The sequence below is a fragment of the Sebastes umbrosus genome, chromosome 17 (assembly GCF_015220745.1).
Source record: "Sebastes umbrosus isolate fSebUmb1 chromosome 17, fSebUmb1.pri, whole genome shotgun sequence".
In the NCBI taxonomy this organism is placed as follows: Eukaryota; Metazoa; Chordata; class Actinopteri; order Perciformes; family Sebastidae; genus Sebastes; species Sebastes umbrosus.
This window is the reverse complement of record NC_051285.1, coordinates 13499234-13518643: the sequence shown is the minus strand read 5'-3', so window position 1 is coordinate 13518643 and position 19410 is coordinate 13499234. Positions and strand designations below refer to the sequence as shown.

At 38.0% G+C, this 19410-nt stretch overlaps 1 protein-coding gene across 2 annotated transcripts in view; it reads right to left on the bottom strand.

Moving 5' to 3' along the window:
- Nucleotides 1-16904, bottom strand: part of pds5b (PDS5 cohesin associated factor B) — a 39870-nt gene extending 22966 nt beyond the window's left edge. For both annotated transcript variants that reach the window (XM_037748835.1, XM_037748836.1), the window contains exons 1-5: nt 16748-16904; nt 5643-5770; nt 4264-4467; nt 3809-3895; nt 360-457 (exon numbers count right to left, since the gene is read on the bottom strand). In XM_037748835.1, the coding sequence (XP_037604763.1) occupies nt 360-457; nt 3809-3895; nt 4264-4467; nt 5643-5750 (497 nt within the window). In that variant the 5' untranslated portion in view covers nt 5751-5770; nt 16748-16904. The remainder of the gene's footprint in view (nt 1-359; nt 458-3808; nt 3896-4263; nt 4468-5642; nt 5771-16747) is intronic.
- Nucleotides 16905-19410: the final 2506 nt, after the last annotated feature.

The window sequence follows — 19410 nt, the reverse complement described above, 5'->3', positions numbered from 1 at the left end:
TGGCACAACCTTGTAACACACACAAACACAATTTTTGTTCCAGTGGCAAAGAGCCAAATTCTGCACTGCAGAATTCAGCCCTCAAGGTTGTGTTGAGCAGAGTGAAATTGAGAGCAGGGTTAGGAGGAAAGAGAGGAGAGGAGGGAGGGCAATCAAAGAGAAACAACCGGACCGCTCCTGCGCTGTTTCATGATGTTGCAGTGGAGACAGATTGAGGTGTTAAAAGGCTCATTTCTAACATTAAGGACTGACGCAGCCAAAGAAAGGAGGGAAACATACAAGCTGGACACATACACACAACACACCAAATATGGACAAATACTAACAGTCACACTGAGGTGGGTTTTGATAAAACTTACTTGATGACCTGGAAGAGCGTTCTGTAAAGCTGGGTGAATATCTCATTGCTGTCTTCAAGCTCAAAGCAAATATTGTAGGACTTCACCCATGCTATGTTCTGAACAAAGAGAGGAGGCAGGATGTTAGGGACAATACAACTTACATAAAAAAATTAAAACTATGAATTAGGGCTGGGCAATAAATCAATATAGTGATCAGAGACTTGATATAAAAATTTGGATATCGTAATATGGCATAAGTGTCTTTTCCTGGTTTTAAAGGCTGCATTACAGTAAAGTTATGTCATTTTCTGAACTTACCAGACTGTTCTAGCTTTTCTATTATTTGCCTTTACCCACTTAGTCATTATATCTACATTACTGATGATTATAATTGTCAACCCTACAATATCATTGCAATATTTATATTGAGGTATTTGGTAAAAAAATATTGTAATATTTGATTTTCTCCATATCGGCCAGCCCTACTAGGAAGGTGAAAGAAGAATGTGGTCTTTCAATAATAATCCCCCAAATAACCAAATCCAACTCATTTAGCTCTTTAAATCTGCGATAACTGATTTTTTTTGGACAACACCGGGGGGCAACGGAAACTAGTTGTGAACACGACATTGACATATCATCACCTTTTAAGTTGATATGGTGAACTTGTTAGTAAACAGTTGCTTATTTACACATCCATCACTTACGTAACAAAATTAACAATAATTTGGAGTCGTGTTTGTGGCCACCTGATGAATGTAAGTGCAACATTCATCATCTTTAAGCTCTGTTTTTGGTCTCTACCAACTCCTGAGGGAAATATCTCTTTAGCTGCTAAATGCTCCACTTCGTTCACCAGCCAGTCGCTGACTGTGTCTGCCAGCTGTTTGGTGCTGAGCAGGTGTACAGTGGGTTACAGTCTTTTCCTTGAAGACAGCTGCAACGACGCTATCAGAGCAGAGTGAGTCAAAACCGTAAAGTTGCAGCTAAACAATGAGCTGAAACTCACTCAGGTGATGATTCTCTGTAGGTTCATCACTATGAGTGACACCTTTGTCAACGTTCTTTGTGCCGTCTGTTTTCAGAGAGCATAATGTTATCTGGTTTTGTTTTGAGATTAGTTGAGGTTTCCATTAAACAACTTCATCTTATATACCCCTTCATGGCTACTGAAGCTAATAATTTGGATTTCACTGCTGTTGCATAAAGTGAAAAGCAATTAGCATCATTAAAACTGAGTCTCACAATTGCTTCCGATTGTCCAATTATGCCCCGTTTATATCACAGGCTGTTTAATCACAATCTTTATTATAATCAAAACATATTTACTTCCAATTAGACTCAACTTGTCCTTTGATTTCACCAGGGGCAAACTCCCATAAATGAAAAACACTTTGAAAGCAAATTGAAACGCACAATTAGACTGAAAAGCAAACTGAACCATTAATGAAGAACCTCAAAGGAACATATTCTTCAAAAAGGATCCTAAAAATACTGAGGGATTTTTGGAAGGCATACAACATTTATTATCTATTTTAAGGAGGTCAGACGGAGAGTCTGCTGCAGCCTGAAGGAGAAGAAAAACAAAACTGCCAGATCACTGCAGCTATAGATAACCATGTTTCCTATAAGCTTCTGTTGCACAGGAGAGAGTGAATGTAACTCTGTCACTGCTGCTTCCTCCTCTATGTCTCTACACTCGCCCTCAAAATCATTTATTTAATATGATACAATTACATATGATCTTGAGTACACACACATACATTAGCAAATGTATTCAGAAGACCAGAGGTCAAATACTATATGAAATTCAAATTCACTGAGTGAAAATGAAATGGCAATGCTTATATGCACAAAATTAGCCGTTAGGTCAACAAGCCAGGCAGCAACTGAACAGGTTAAGTTTTTCACATTAACATTGTGTCCGTGTTGCCATTTATGAACTATTAAATATCATTCCACCAGCAAAAAAAAGTACAAAAAGAGCTTTTCTCTTTCCTGCCTGGTAGACAGTGGATTACTTCTAATACAAGAGAACAAATGATATTCATCAAACAGTGCAATTGAGTTTGTTGACAGTGAAAAGCAGAGAAATGTTTGCATGACAAAGTAACCTGCTACAAATTGCATCTCACCCAAAACCAGGCTTCATCCAGAGAGGTATTTCATAAAGATTGCCAGTTAAGCCAGGCTTACTTACAACAAGAAAGTCTGTTTCATAAAGGAGGTATAAGGATAAGTCTGGCATAAGTCACCATGGAAATTTATCCTCAACATTTCATGTCTTAGCTTCATCCTTACAGATCCGCCACAGACATAAAATACTCTGCTTGGAATAATGTGTTTTTTTCACAATAATGTTCAATACATTTTTTTAAATACTTAATAAACTGATTAAGAAGAATGGCTCTGTAATTGGCTGCAAACCTGACACTTTTGAAGTTGTGGTGGAGAGGAGGACACTGAACAAACGGTTATCCATCATGGATAATCCTGACCACCCTCTCCACCACCTACTGGACAGACAGCGGAGCTCTTTCTCTAACAGACTGATTCAGCTTCGCTGTCACAAGGACCGATACGGGAAATCTTTCCTGCCTAAAGCAATAACTCTCTACAACGCCTCACCTCGGTCTAACAGAGAACCATCAGCTTTCTCTCACAACGACACTCAACTGTGTTTTAGTCCTGTAATAATCTTGCACATGTTGAATTTGCACATTGGTTTACTACCGCATTTAATTTTTATTTTAAAAGAAAAATTGTAACTTGCACTATTTTGCTAATGTATATAGTATGTTATTGTTATTCTATGTTTATATTTTCTAAGCTAGTTGTAATAGTCTGGTATATTTATAGTGTATTCTAATATATTCTTTATATTATGTATACGATAGATATTTATCTCTAGTGTTGATATGTATATAGTGGAAACCGCTTTCACATCTGTCCGGGTCAAATTAAGTACTATAAGCGGATGATTATTATAACTGAATTTTTGTTGTTGTCTAACCCTCTAATTGACATTTCTCTAAATTTGACGGTCCACGAGGCAAAGTAAGATAGCAAAGTAAAAAACTAAATTAATAATAATGTAGATAAAAAAATTTTTTTCCATATGCCATGTATGAAAAGACCCAAAATGAACACTATAAGCAAATTATTATGATTATTATTATTGTTTGTATGGGAATGATTCTGTCCCAATCTTTTTGATCAATTTAAGCGGTTGATCACTATGAGCAGTTTCCACTGTATTTACTGTTCCTGTACAATGCCTGGATAACCTGCTGCTGTAACACAAGAGTTTCCCAATTTGGGATCAATAAAGTACATTAAGCCAAACCCAATTACATTCAACGAGGGATTCTAAAAGGATTCAGATTCAATGCTGGATATAAAATTTGATTAAAATACGATCCAACCCCAACCCTACCACTGATCCACACACACACACCATCACATACCTCAAGCAAGTAGAAGTATCTGTTGAACTGAGCACTTTTAGTGTCCTCCAGTCCTTTGAGCTGTCTTGTGATGAACATGAAAATGTCCTGGAGACAAGAAAGAAACACACACAGTGAATGCTCCACACACAAACACACACAGATGTCGTCATTATGACTTACTTACTGATTGCTGATTTGTGCCTGTCTAATAAGCTGTTTGTGTTTAGAAGCTCTATAAAAAAAAGGTGTGAGTGGTGTCAAGTCACCAGCCAAATGCTGCACAAATTTCAGGCCAACTTCCAAAAAAGTTGGAAAATGAAAATACAAATCAATTTGTCAGTGTTTAGTGAATACTTCAGAGAAGATGCAACAGGGTTACGTAATTAAAACGGTGAGTAATCCCGGTGGAGTGGAGTGATGTAATTTTGCAGTATTTTGTTTTATTTGTCTGAGCATAATCTTCAGCGCCGTACCTTGAGTTTATCTGGGGAGGTGTAGGGCGCCTCTGGAGCGTAAATCCTGAATATGTCTGCCAGACAGCAGGCCACCAGCAAACGCACGTCCTTGTCTGGGTGTTTGAGGAAGAAGTCTGAGGCCAGGTGGAGGGCCAGGTTCAGGTACAGTTCCTTCTCTTCCTCAGAGTCCTGGTCCATGTCCATGAAGGTCTTCACAACCATCTGGAAGAGTGGTGGGGGGAGAGTGAGCCAGAGGTTAGTGGCTGGGGTTACTAAATAGCTAGGTGAGTTTTCAACTAACTCAAGTGTGCAATCAATCCAAGACGATGAGGTTTAAAGGGATAGTTTGAGTGTTTTGAAGTGGGGTTGTATGTAGGTACTTATGCATAGTCAGTGTATTATCTACAGTAGATGATTGTCGGCACGCCCCCAGTTTGGAGAAGCAGACAGAAGTTACCGGAACCAAAGCAATGTACTGCTGTGGATGGGGCTGGCAGCAAAAACGTATTTTAGTCACCTAAAAAAATCAATATCAGTTTAAGTGTACGCTATATTTAGAATATTTTCGCCAGTTTACATTGCAGTGAGACAGCTATACAGTCTATGTTTCCAACGGGGAACTGAAGCGGTTATCTATGCTCTCACCAATGCAACCAAACTCCATTGAAAAAAACAGTAATTTTACCTAGCAGAACACAGGGGTTGCTGGTCTACCGCTGCCAACAACTCACGTGTTCTGCAAGGTTAAATTACAGTTTTTTTCCCAATGGAGTCTGGTGGCTTTGGCAAGAGCAGAGCTGGATACAACTGCTTCAGTTCCCCGTCAGAAAGGGCTGTCTGACGAAAAGGTAAAGCTGTGAAAATATTCTAAATATAGCGTACTATTCAACTAATATTGACTTTTTTTTTAGGTGGGTCTTATTTATGGTTGCTAAAATACATTTTGCTGCCGGCCCCGTCCACAGCAGTACATCTACTTTAGGCAATACGCTGACTAAAAGGATAATTTGGGTGTTTTGAAGTGGGTTTGTATGAGGTACCCATCCATAAAGTTCATCTGTAACATTAATTTGTTCAGTTACACCATGAATCAATCAAACTTCAAATAATAAATATTTCAATAATGCATCAGTAATAATTAATAGATCAATTCTGGCAAATTACACACAGGTTACAAAATGTAAAACTTTCAAAATCTTAGCATAAAACATATATATATATATTACAACTAATTGTGTAAACTAACACTTAAAAACATCATGTCTGTTGTAAAAAAAAAAAAATGATAGCATTATGCCTTCAGTAATGTGACAATATTATATTGAGAAGCCAGACAATTCCCCCCGATATGTGCGACAACAGTAAACAAGGGAGACGCGGCTGCAGCAGACACTGACCTTGAGCCTGCGGACCATTTCCTCTTTGGAGATTTTGTCAGAGATCTCCTTGACCCCCGGGGGGTAGGTCACCTTCCCATCTGTGACTCGAGCTTTAGAGTGAGCCATTCTCTTTAGCTCTTCACTGCCTGAGGAAAGAGAAAATGTGTAATAAATTAGAGGAGAGCCAGAAAGAAGGTGCGACAGAGAACGACAGAGAAAGATTGACTAAAAACCTAAAACCTTAAAGAATTGCTCAACCTCAACCAAAGAAAAAGCAAGAAAAGGCACATTGTTAACTATTTGAAACCCAAGGCAAATCTATTTAATACTTCAAAGCTTGGAAAGAAGTCTGCAATAGAGACTTCTGAAATATTCAGCGAGGTATTCACGGCACACAGTAATGGCTTTCTACAAGCTGAATCAGGGATGAAATTGCTGCATTCAGAGAGCAGGCTGGCTTTTCACTGCGAGCTGCTACCCTTGTGCTCCACATTTCATTACCACTGCCACTAGTCTGTCAAGCATTACACCCAATTCATGTTTACGACATTCACGTGACGCAAAATGTGCTTTGACTTTCAATTTAGTGCACTGCTCATGGTCAGATCAGCCACGTTGCACTTTACGCTGTTCTTTGGCAACGCTACTAAACTGACCTGTTCCACCTTGCCACTACTTTTGTCCATTAAAGATATTAAAAGGGCAGAAATGTGTCCACCCAGGAATATGACTTCATTTTAACTCCTTTATCTTACTTACATCAGACTAACTAAAGCCTGACTCATAGTTCATAAATATACAAAATGTAGCATGGTTTACTGGGCGTGCAATGATAAAAAAAAAGAGTATGATTTGATACTTTATAGTGGGGTTAATAAAATAGCTGAATCATTTAATACAGGAGTGCATTCATTACAGCAGCAAGGATAGAAGTCGAGAACTCCCCAGGAGATTTGAGTATAACAGAGGAAAGTAAGCTTGCTCAACGGAGTCTGATGTTTTGTGATCAATAAATTAGAAGACTACAATGTAAAAAATTGCCAGAGACATAGCGCCTCAGTCAGAGCCTCAGAAATAGCGCCATGAATCAAAACAATACTTTCCTCCAGCCTCATGTCTTTGTCTCTTTTCTCTAGTTTCCTCAACTATTTACAGGACTCAGAAGTGATCATCTACCAAGCCATTATCTACCTTACTTTTGACTGAAAATAACCATTTTATGCATGTTGTAATAATTCACAATGTAAAATAAAGTTGTTTGACTTTGGGGTGAAAAGTTAGATTAACCCGTCAACATCACAAACGAATGTTCAAATTGATCAAGATTCAAGATGTTTATTGTCACGCCGGTTGTACAGGTACAAACGTGTGAAATACTTTTTGCTGGGAAACTCCATTAAAATAATAAATTATATTACATTTACATTACAATTATAAAAGGAAATACTTTATACAAGGGCATATTAACAACATATACAGGCATATAAAGAACATATGTATTAAGAATATATACCGTATAAGATATATTTTTGTGTAAGAATGTGTCGAATTAATTATCGATTTAAAAGTCTGATGGCCTGGGGGAAAAAACTGTTCCTCAGTCTGCTGGTGTGAGTCCTGGGGGTCCTGTATCTTCTACCAGAGGGCAGGAGGGAGAACAGGCTGTTGTGGGGGTGTGTCATGTCCTTAATGACCCTCAGGGACTTCCTGAGGCACCGCTAGGCGTAAAGCTCCTGCAAGCTGGGCAGCTCGCACCCGGTGATGTGTTGGGCCGAGCGCACCACCCTTTCCAGCGCCTTACGGTCCACGTTGGTGCAGCTGCCGTAGCAGGTGGTGAAGCAGCCTGTCAGGAGGCTCTCTATGGTGCCCTGGTAGAAGTCCCTGAGGATTTGTGGTTTCAGTCTGAAAGTCTTGAGGCGCCTCAGAGCGTACAGTCTCTACTGGGCCTTCCTGACTACAGCGGTGGTGTCGGTGGCCCGTGTCAAGTCCACAACTGCTGTGTCGTCCGCAAACTTCACGATGGTGTTTGAAGCTCTTGTTGCCACACAGTCGTGGGTGTAGAGGGAGTACAGGAGGGGGCTGAGAACACAGCCCTGTGGCGCTCCTGTGCTGAGAGTCAGTGAAATGGAGGTGAGGTTGTCTATTCTCACCACCTGGGGCGTTCCGTCAGAAAGTCCAGGATCCAGTCACACAGTGTTGTGTTCAGAGCCAGATCCTTTAGCTTACTGACGAGCCTGGAGGGCACTATGGTGTTGAACGCTGAGCTGTAATCCACGAACAACATCCTCACATAGGTGTCCCTTCCTTCCAGGTGGGAGAGGGCGGTGTGTAGGACGTGGGCAATGGCGTCCTCTGTGCCTCTGCAAATTGTATGGGGTCGAGTGTGGGCGGGAAGCATGGGGCAGATGAGGGATTTAACCAGCTTCTCAAAACACTTGCTGATTATGGGGGTGAGGGCTATGGCCAGTCGTTTAAGCTGGTTACTTTTTGTTGTTTGGGGATGGGGATGATGGTGGAGGATTTGAAGCAGGTGGGGACAGTCCGGAGAGATAGTGACAGGTTGAAAATTGTTGTGAAAACCCCCGCCAACTGGTGTGCGCAGGACTTCAGGACGCGTCCAGGAATGCCGTCCTTGCCACAAGTGCCTTGGGTTGTTGGAAGTGAGCTTGGACTCCACCCGTTGTCTGTAGTCTCTCTTTGCCTGTTTGATTACTGTCCTTAATGAGTAACGTGAATGTTTGTAGTCGTCTGGTGAGCCTGAGGTGAAGGCTGTGTTCCGTGCACTGAGGGCTGCACGGACATCACAGTTTATCCAGGGCTTTTGATTTGGCTTTGTCTTTATAGTTTTTGTGGGGACTACGTCCTCCGTGCATGTCCTGATGAAGCTGGTAACTGTGTCTGTGAAGCCACTGATGCTGTCGTTTGCGGTCCTGAACATCTCCCAGTCCACGTGATCAAAATAATCCTGAAGGATGGCGTCTGATTGGTCTGACCAGCAGTGAACGGTCCTATAGGCGGGGGCTTCACTTTTCAGTCTCTGCCTATAGAAGGAGGATGGAGGAGTGATCTGATTTGCCGAAAGGTTGGTGGGGGAGGGCTTTGTAGCCGTTGCGGAAGGGTGTGTAGCAGTGGTCCAGTGTGTTGTCCCCCCGTGTGTTGAAGTCAATGTGCTGATACAGTTTTGGGGAAATGTTCCCCAGATTGGCCCGGTCGAAGTGTTTTTTTGTTGTTGATGGCATTATATTGTTTTTGGGATGTTTGCTGTTAGCTGTCAGATTTCCAATCAGCCTGCTGTGCTATCGTTAGACAGCATCACACCAGCTCTGTTAAACAAATACAATTTTATATTTCTCTCAAATTGGGCAGAAAACCAAAATTTAAAAGGGAGAGAACGGATGAACAAGCAACCAGTGAGTTGCTGGATTCATTTTTGAGGGATGTGTGAAGAACATAACAGCTACACTACTGGTATTTGGTATAAAAGGAATTGATGGTGGACCCGTTAACTGATAACACTTAAGATTCAAATTCTGTTAAGTATCAGATAAAACAAAAACTACAACAACAAACAAAATCAGTGGTGAAATCAGATGGATGATTAAACAATGCATTATAGTCAATGGGAATGATTATGCTGTACACGAAGAGTATTTGAGAGTCATAGACAGAAACCACATTGTAAAAGTGTCAAACATTGAGCAACTGTAATGTGACATGTGCTGCGGGTATTTCCCACAGGAAACTGGTTAGCTAAAGTGTCAAGCATCAAACTCCTCAAACTGAGCTTGCACGTTGATGAAGGTGTATCACACAGAAAAACTGTTTGAGCACGTACTGTTTACAATCAGGGATTTGGACGCTTCTTGTTGGGGCAACATGTGGAAAGAATGTGTTTATACAACTGAAAGTCAAAACAGCCCCCACATATTCCAACCTCATGGTCTTTATTGGGTTGTAGAAGGGTTTTTTTACACAGATATTTGCGTACCTTGCCTCTCCCTTTTCCAGACCGTTAACCAAAGTGATTCATTTCTGTCCTAATTTAATGAGTCTTAGAGTTCCAGTTTCTTCTCTTAAAAAACATGTTATGAGAACAAAAAGCTAATTGTAAAGTCAGTAACTCTGTTATTTTTAGACTATGTGACAATTACACAGCTTCAGTTGTGAATTTATAGCACCACTTGTTGAAAGTTTGATTTGGAGGCATTAGTTGACATAGAACAGAAAACAAACTGAAAATCTGTTTACGTTGCTGCCCTGTCAAAAAGTCCATAGAGATACACCACTTAGCCTAGTTGATTAATCGATTGTCAAGTTAATCCGAGACTATATTGATAATTGAATATCTGCAAAAAAAATCAAATATTTGATATAATGTCATTTCCAGATTCTCAAATGTGAGGATTTGATGCTTTTCTTTAATAGACTGAATATATTTGGGTTTTGGACCCTTGGTTGCACAAAACAAAAGATGTCACCATGCACTGTGGAAAATTATATCAAGATTTTCCACTATTTTCTCACATTTTGTAGACAAAACGATTAATTAAGAAAATAATCTGCAGATTAGGGGCTTGCAATTTATTTTCTAGATTAATCGATTAGTTGTTTGGTCTATAAAATGTCAGAAAATGCTGAAAAATGTGGATCAGTTTCCCAAAGCCCAAGATGACGTCCTTAAATGTCTAGTTTTGACACAACTCAAAGATTTTCAGTTTACTGTCATAGAGGAGTAAAGAAACCAAAAAATAGTTACATTTAAGAAGCTGAAATAAAAAAATGTTGACGTTTTTTGTTAAAAATGACCCAATCCGATCAATTGATGATCAAAATAGTTGATTAATTTAATAGTCGACAACTAATCGATTAATTGTTGCAGCTCTACTACAGTTTAATTAATAAGGAAAATAATCGGCAGCTGCAGCCCTAAATTGCTTTACTTCATTTTTAGTTTTTATTATCCTACCATAACACGGTCACATTCAGTATTTCAATAAAGAAATCTGCACCTTGTTTATACAAGCATGTGCAATGCATGCTTGCAATCTACAATATTTTATACAAGTAACAACAATGTCCCCTCCACTTTCAGCAGTCAATTCCCATCAGTAACAAACATACCATCTCACTTTGTTTTGACCAAACGTCTTCACCCCTGTGATATAACTGCAGTATAATGCTGTAAAGGGATGATTGTGTAAATTCATAGAGAGCAAAAAAGCAGTAGTGAAATGTATGACATTGTGTCCGACATATCCTGAATGACAGATGGACAGAAAGTCAAGACAAATGAAAAGACAGATATTGGATAAGTCTGTATTTCACAATGCAAAGACAGAACTTGCCACAAGGTAAATTATGTCACCTTTTTTATCCCGTTGTCTGCCATACTGCCTACTTTCACAGGTAAAGTACCAGAATGGCCTGAAATGTGATATATCCACCAGTATCTGTGGCGTCTGGACATAAAAGTGTGTTTTCCTGCTGTGCTCCAATATCTCATTCCACAACAACCACCTCTCCCGGAAGACTCAGCAGAACAAGCTTACACTACCTTTCAAATAAAAATAAAAAAATCACTGCATTTATAAGCTACGGTTACTAAAAGCTTTAACTGAATGGACGGATAACTTTTCTTCTGTAACTACTAGGGGTGTAACGATACATCGATATGGATTGATATATCAATTCAATGATTAACGATCCAATATCATCGATGCAAAGTAAAAATAGCAATACATATCATCTTTAAGATGCTCCTTTATTTTGTAATTCCCATAGCACATTGGTTTCACCAGTTCCGTCCAAGCGCACCCCTTTCCGAAACATTCAAACAGTGCTTAAACACAAGAAATGTGGCACTTTATAGTGAACAACAGGAGGTCTATTTTTATTCTTTTTATTAAAAAGAATAGTTTTTCATTTAAATATCTGGAAGAGCCCAGTAATAAAATTGACAAATAATATTTTAGTTGTTTTTTGTGAGTTGATTTAATGTAACTAACTGTGTTAAATGGCCATATGATATTGAAATCGTATAGGTGGCAGACTTTGTGATATCGGCAAATATCTTATCGTTGTCCAGAGAATCTACCGGTATATAATATTGTAGCGTGATGAAACTTGTGATTTACACCCCTAGTAACAACTGTCTTGTTTGTGACCTCTCAAAAATTATATATTGCCTTTACCACTGAAGGAGAATTGATTATTATGAAGCTGGGTCAGTGGGTCTGCAGTCTGACAAAAGTGTTTGTAGGGTTTGATTTAGAGGCCAGACCGCAATACTGAGTTTTGAATAACAACCAAACAATTTTCTGCAGCTGTACTTGAGCTCTTTCACACACACACACAGACACAGAAATGCAAGCAGGGCCTAACACACACTGGACACTGGCAGGCTGCCAAATTGTTCGATCCTGACCTTGTTTTCCACCCCACAGCTGCTGCCAAATTTGAGTCTATCTCTCTCCACCACGCACACACACGCACACAGAGCTCTGGCAGCCAATCAGAGTACAGTATTTCTCGACCGGGGGGTCTGTCTGGGTACCATCCACCCGGGAATATTTCACTTTGAATAAAAAGCAACAGTAAATAATCACACACAGCCAAGACTAAACCTCTTGAACATGGGCTACTGTCAACTGAGTGTTGGTTTATCACAGTAAAACACATTTATCCCATCACTGAGGGTTTTCTATCTGTCTGCTGCTTCTACTCTCCCCACTTTACCCCTCTGACACAGCTGCCAGCAGAAATGACGACTCAGAGCAGCTCTCTTCACCTAATCTTGAACCTTGACAGCGACATCCTTTGTTTTAACCCTGTGGGTGATCACAGGGAAGACAGCGACTGTCCACAAACGGGAGGAATGGACACCAGCTGGTTACAAGGGTGAACTCAACGGCCTCCACATGGGCACTCACACACAAAGTGATGGAAACCTGTGTTACACCAAAAATCTGTGACCACCGAAATCCCCCTCATAAGAAAATTTTACCTCACTGTACCTATCTTTTACTTTTATTTTAGAGTTTTGTGAATATATCTTTAAATTATAAATATCAAAATACATTGATGTTTTTCAATAATATATTTTTATGGGTTTTCTGGCACATATTTACCCTATTTATTATACAGGTACAGTTGCTGGTAGGGCTGCACAATTAATCGAATATTAATCACAATCACAATTTTGGCTTCCCACAATTAAATGAACACGATCGCCTGCAACAGACGTCACAAATGTTTGCTCCGCTCATAGAAAACGCCGCTGCGTGTCAAATCAAGCACTTCCTAAACTAACAGTCAGTGGGGGGCGATCGGGATGTTTTGGCTTCACTTTTGGGAAGCGGTCATGCCGTCTTGTTTTGATGCAAATATTTGTTAACTAGCAGGAATGTAGCACAGCGTGAAATTGAAAGCAGTGCCATGTTGATTCAATTTTGGGTATAACGTTTTGGTACAATTTTTTGTTTATTTAAATGTGAAAGTGAAATACAAATATTTTGTCCCTAAAATCAATGAATAATTGTGATCATTAATCGTGATCTCAATATTGATCAAAAATAATCGGGATTATCATTTTGACCATAATCGTGCAGCTCTGATTGCTGGCTCTCTGTGGTCACAGATTTTGGTGGTCACAGATTGTAACACCAGCTGAACAGGGAAGCACTGTCAAAGAGTTTAGCTTTCCCCAAATGACATGAAATAGACATTTTCTGAACAGAGCATGTCTGCCAAATCTGAACCAGTGAAGGCCAGCCAGAAACAACAACGAAGCAGAGTAGGAGGGTTTGAAATGACTCCAAAGGTTTTGAGAATGAGACAAGGTTGGAGTAAACCTCCAAAGGTGCGATACAACATGTCATCTACAGACAGACAACACAAGGCTGAATCACATGTCTCATGTTATCAGGCAGTGCAGATATGGCCAAAATCTTTTATCACAATGTAGGTCATTTCATATCTCAATAGCGATATATATCACAATATAGCATGTTTTCTGGTAATTCAATAAATAAATAGTCTGTATTAAATAACCACATGGTAAAGCCTATTTTTGTATACTCCTGTGTGAATTAAATACTTGACAAATGAAAAATATTGAATATTTTCTCATTTTAAGAACTTGAGTGCAAAATGTAAATAAAAACAAAACAAATAATAGTTTTAAGTGAATTTATAGAGAAAAAATAAATAAATATAGGCCTAGCCTTAATCGCGATAGAAACGATATAGAAAAATATATACAGTAGATATTTTTTATCGTTTTGACGATATATATATATATCGTCATATTGCCCAGCCCTAATGCAAACATGTTCCTCCTCTGTAACCATTCAACACAACCAAACCATCACAGAGAAACAAACTACACACTACCATTGTGGCTTTGCTCAGTTATTCTTTTAGTTGAGAAAAATTAAGTTGAATGGCTGCAGCCTGCATTAGGTCTAGAAAGGGGACAAAAAAAGGACCAAAAAGTGGTTCCCGGTGACAACAACAATATTAATAATAATAAGCTAGAATATAATTCTAGTTTATATTATTACATATATTGTTAGGTATATATTGTAAGCTGAAACACAATCATTTTATTTGATAATGCTACAAAAATGATTGTTATACAGCAGCAGGTTAACCAGGCAATGCACCGGAACAGTAAATAAAATGTACATATCAACACTAGAGAAATAAATCCATAAAATACACACAATATAAAGAATATTGGAAAACACTATAAATATACCTGACTACTAGCATAAAAAAAACTATAAACATAGAATAAGATACTATATATATAAGCAAAGTGTGCAAGTTACAATGTTTTGTTTTTAAATACAACATAATTGAGATAGTGAATGTGCAAATGTAGATGTGCAAAATTCAACATTTGCAAGATTATTGCAGGAGCAAAAACAGAAAGGAGTGTGTTTGAGACAGAAACTTTAAAGTTGAGACCTCAAACACATTACATTCTAAATTGGCTTTATAGGAAAGATATCTTGAACAGTACTGTGATTTTAAGTGTTATATGCAGGCTCCTCACGTGCTACTGTGGCAGGTCACTGAAAATTTCTACTAGCCACACAATTGTTTTGTCTGACACTTCTGAAGTCTATGTAGAACGCTTTAGAATTGTAAACACTAGGACTGTGTATCGGAAAGAACCTGGCGATAACATACGTATCATGATACAAGGGTTATGATTCAAAATATTGCGATATAGATATATATATATATATATATATATATATATATATATCTTGCGGTACTGTAAGCAAGACAATATATCGCGATTTTTAGCAAAAGAAAGGTTTACTTTTTTTATGCAATCAGAATTGTAGGATCTACATTTGCATTTATCACAGACAGTGCATATCTTTGCAAATAAAATAAAGTATTGACTGAGTTAAACTATTAATGAACTATTAATTAGAATTCAATAGAGTTTTTGAGAATTGATAGAGTATCACAAAACATAATATTGCAATACTCAATATTTTCGTCCACCCCTAGTAAACACTTAGTCAGTGGTAACAGACAGTAGAAATATGGATCATGTTACCTTAATGCCTGACTATTTTTAATTTAGGAATTGCTTTTTAACAATAATATTTCTTAATATAAGGAATCTGCCATGATGGCAGGTGGCATGAAAGTTTTACCTGCCACAGCCAACATTTACCCTGTATTTGGCAGGTGGCAGGTGCTAATTTCATTCCCTGGTTATATGGTAACAAAATCCAATGAAACAACTTTCTAATAAGCAAAAACCCTTATTCCATGGCCATACAATCAGATATTTCAGAGACTTCTTACAACCTGTGATCCCTTCACCAACAATCACAGGCTGATAGCTGTCAAAACAAAATGCACTGCAGCACCCTGGAGGTCCTAAGTTTAGTAACCCTCAGTTTATAAAAGTGTCCCAATAAAACTAAATAAATAACTCCTCCCGTCTTGGTGGCTTCTACAGCTGCTACTCCTTCACTCAAAGGCTTTTTGCTGGTTTCCCAATATCATTAATAACAATAAATGTGCAGAGTCCTAGTCAAAAACAGTAAGATATTCCTCTGATATCTAGTTATTAATTATTGGGCCGATCAACTACTAAATAAGCCATACAAGAGAGAGGATATCTCTGCAGTAGTAGCTCATAATGAAGAGTCACAATGATGTAGCACTGGAACAGCCACCAGGATTACTATTATAAGTTAAATAACTCCAACTGTCTTGGTGGCTTCTACAGCTGCTACTCCTTCACTCAAAGGCTGTTTGCTAATATTATTAATAACAATAAATGTGCAGAGTCCTCGTCAAAAACAGTAAGATATTCCTCTGATATCTAGTTATTAATTATTGGGCCGATCAACTACTAAATAAGCCATACAAGCGAGAGGATATCTCTGCAGTAGTAGCTCACAATGAAGAGTCACAATAATGTAGCACTGGAACAGCCACCAGCATTACTATTATTATAAGTTAACTTGAGTTAGCATTAGTTAGATAGATAGATAGATAGATAGAGAGGGGGGACGTGTTGTGAATAGAGGTGCTTGTTGTTGTGGTACAACAGCATGTCAAGGCCAGGGACTACTATGGTAGAAGGCAGGCTGCCTAATGTAGACCGTGGCTAATCTAGTTAGCTCCCGTTAGCTGCTAGTTGCTATGCTAACTACATCTCGCTTAGCGACAACACTGGCTAGCTAAGCTAAGCTAACGGTAGCAGCAGCAATCTCAGTGACAAGAGGGCGGACTGATAGTAACACTGAACAAAACACCCGGCTAACTACGGTTATATCCTTATAAATATCAGTGTTGCAGTCACACAGCAAAGACTAGTCAGTAGCCATTGTTTGCTCATCATGCTGCTGCTGTATTGTGGCTAGCTTCACTAAGCTAACCATGTTAGCGCCGCAGGACCAGGTCAACCAGCGCTGTGAAGCGGACACGGCAGCCGAGGACAGAGCACTACGCTCCGCCTTGTTAGCGCTGGAAACCCCCGCTACTCCTCCACAGATACATCCCGGGTTATATACCTCGTTGTTAGCAGCAGCAGCACCTGTAAATATCCCTATTATTATTATATATAGTATGAGCTCATTTCTTACCTGTTAACGGTGAATTGTGATCAATCGTGTCCTCTCCTCCTCTCTGCAGCTCTCTTCCCCCTCCTAGCTCCAAAATGGCGCCAATATGTGTAGATTCAGAGCCCCATGGGTTCAAACCATCAGTGAGTGCGCAGCGACACCTATAGAGACTTCATGTGTGTATCCTTTCACTTAGTGCACATCATTTATCCTTTCTTTAAACATTTTTTTCTATCACACATTTTATTTAGTGGACAGTAGCTAAAGCGTATTAGACCGTTTAATATATATATATATAAATATTATATATATATATAATATTAATATAATATATATGTATAATACATAATTTTGTTGGGGTTTTTTAATATTATTGACTATCCATCACGCATTTTACTTAGTGGACAGTAGCTAAAGCGTATTAGACCGTTTAATATATATATATACATATATATATATATAAATATTATATATATATATATAATATTAATATAGTATATATGTATAATATATACATAATTTTTTATTATTTTTTTACATTATTGACCATCCATCACACATTTTACTTAGTGGACAGTAGCTAAAGCGTATTAGACAGTTTAATATATATAAATACTATATATATATAATATTAATATAGTATATATGTGTAATATATACATTTTTTTTTTTAACATTATTGATCATCCATCACACATTTTACTTAGTGGACAGTAGCTAAAGCATATAGGACAGTTTGTTTGTTTTTTGTGATCAATTTTGTATTGGTATTTAAGCATAATTATATAGGGTGGGGTTATAAATTGATAGATCACCAATAGAGTAAAAGAATATAATCACAAATGTCCATGTACTAATCAATACAAAATTGGCAAGCAGCTACAGAAAAAGAAAAGAAAAAAAACAAACAAACAGGAAGGAGAAAAATAACAACAAACAACAACCAAAAATCAGACAATTTAATATATATAAATATTATATATATATATATATATAATATTAATATAGTATATATGTATAGTATATAACATAATGTTGTTGTTTCATAGCACGTAAAGCTGGTTTTGTTTACCCAATGCTGCTCAGAATGTGGATAATTGTAGTTTAATACAGTTTGATATCTTAAAATTGAAAATAATAAAATATTAGTTATTTTGATTTATCTCCCAAAATAAAGAAAAAAATGCCTTAATGATGTGCAACAGTTAGACTATATCCTACAAGTTAAACAGACACTGAAATAGGGGACATAATATACAGAAGATGCTAAAGAAGCATGCATCATAAAGTGCCTTTTTAGACAGTTTCCTTATAACTGCCTTGGTGGGTTAATTCGCTCTAATATTGAGTATTCCGACAGCACTTGAACGCAGCATACTGACTGTTTCAAATGAGGTTTTGTTTTTGTGCGGAAATGATCTCATAAATGACACAATAAACATAATGCTCTCATTAGGGTGACATTCATGTTTCTTCCTGAGTAGGCTAAACTATATTTACAATCCTTTCAATAGTGCTATTCATATTATAAAGGTGTCCTTGCCTATTAAAGGCTATTTAATCAAGTCAGTGTGCCTCTATTCATGCAGCCTTTTCTCAGATGCTGCTTTCATTTCCCCCTCCTTTCCTTTCCCTGCTAACCTATTCATTCATATGCCAGGTTTCCATGTAAGAACATCTGTTCCTCTTGTACTCTATAGGTGCATTTACTTTGATTTTACGGAGCTAATTGTTGATTTCCCTGATTCTCCTGAGAAATCTAGATAGTTTTAAGCCACTAAAAAGGTCTTATACCATACTAGTTTACAGAACAGCAAACTAAAAGGAATACATATCTCAAAGATCAGCAGCTTTCTTCTCTTTCTGTGATGGGTCTCTGGTCAATATGAGCTATAGGGGGAGCTCCAATATAATGTTTCAGATTTGCACCCCTTAAATCTAAAGCATGACTGTCCCACATTAGAAAAATCAAGATTTGTCTGCGAAAACTTGGCATTAGAGTACTGATATGTCTACCATTTCTTTTATTAGTGTGATATCTACATTTTCTTTTTTTTTGGTTTGATTAAGACACATCCTGGGGATTTTGGAGTGGTACTTGGTTTGGATTTAATGTATTGGCTTCATATAGAAAGTCATACATGCTTTCATTTTTTCCAGACTTGATTACTGTAACTCCTTGTATTCGTGCCTCAGTCAGAAGCAACTTTCACGACTACAACTGGTTCAGAATTCTGCTGCCAGGTTTCTAATGGGCCTTAATAAAAGGAAGCACATTACACCAGTCTTGGCATCAGTGCACTGGCTTCCCCTACAATTTAGAATACATTTTAAAATTGTATTACTCACTTTTGAAGCACAACTTGGTCTGACCCCAGAATACATAATGGATCTCTTAACACCTTTATACGCCTGTACGTGGTCTGAGATCATCTGATCAGCTACTTCTTGCTGTTCCCAGGTCCAATTTTGTGTCAAGAGGTGATCAGGCTTTTGCTGTCAGGGCTTCAAAACTCTGGATTGCACTTCCTATAGAGATACGATCATCCAACTCCGTATCCACTTTTAAAAAACTTTTGAAAACACATTTTTTTTTAGGATAGCATTCCTATAAGTAGAAGGGTATAAATATATGTATGTATACATCCGTTTCTTGACTCATGTGTACATTTATACACATTTGT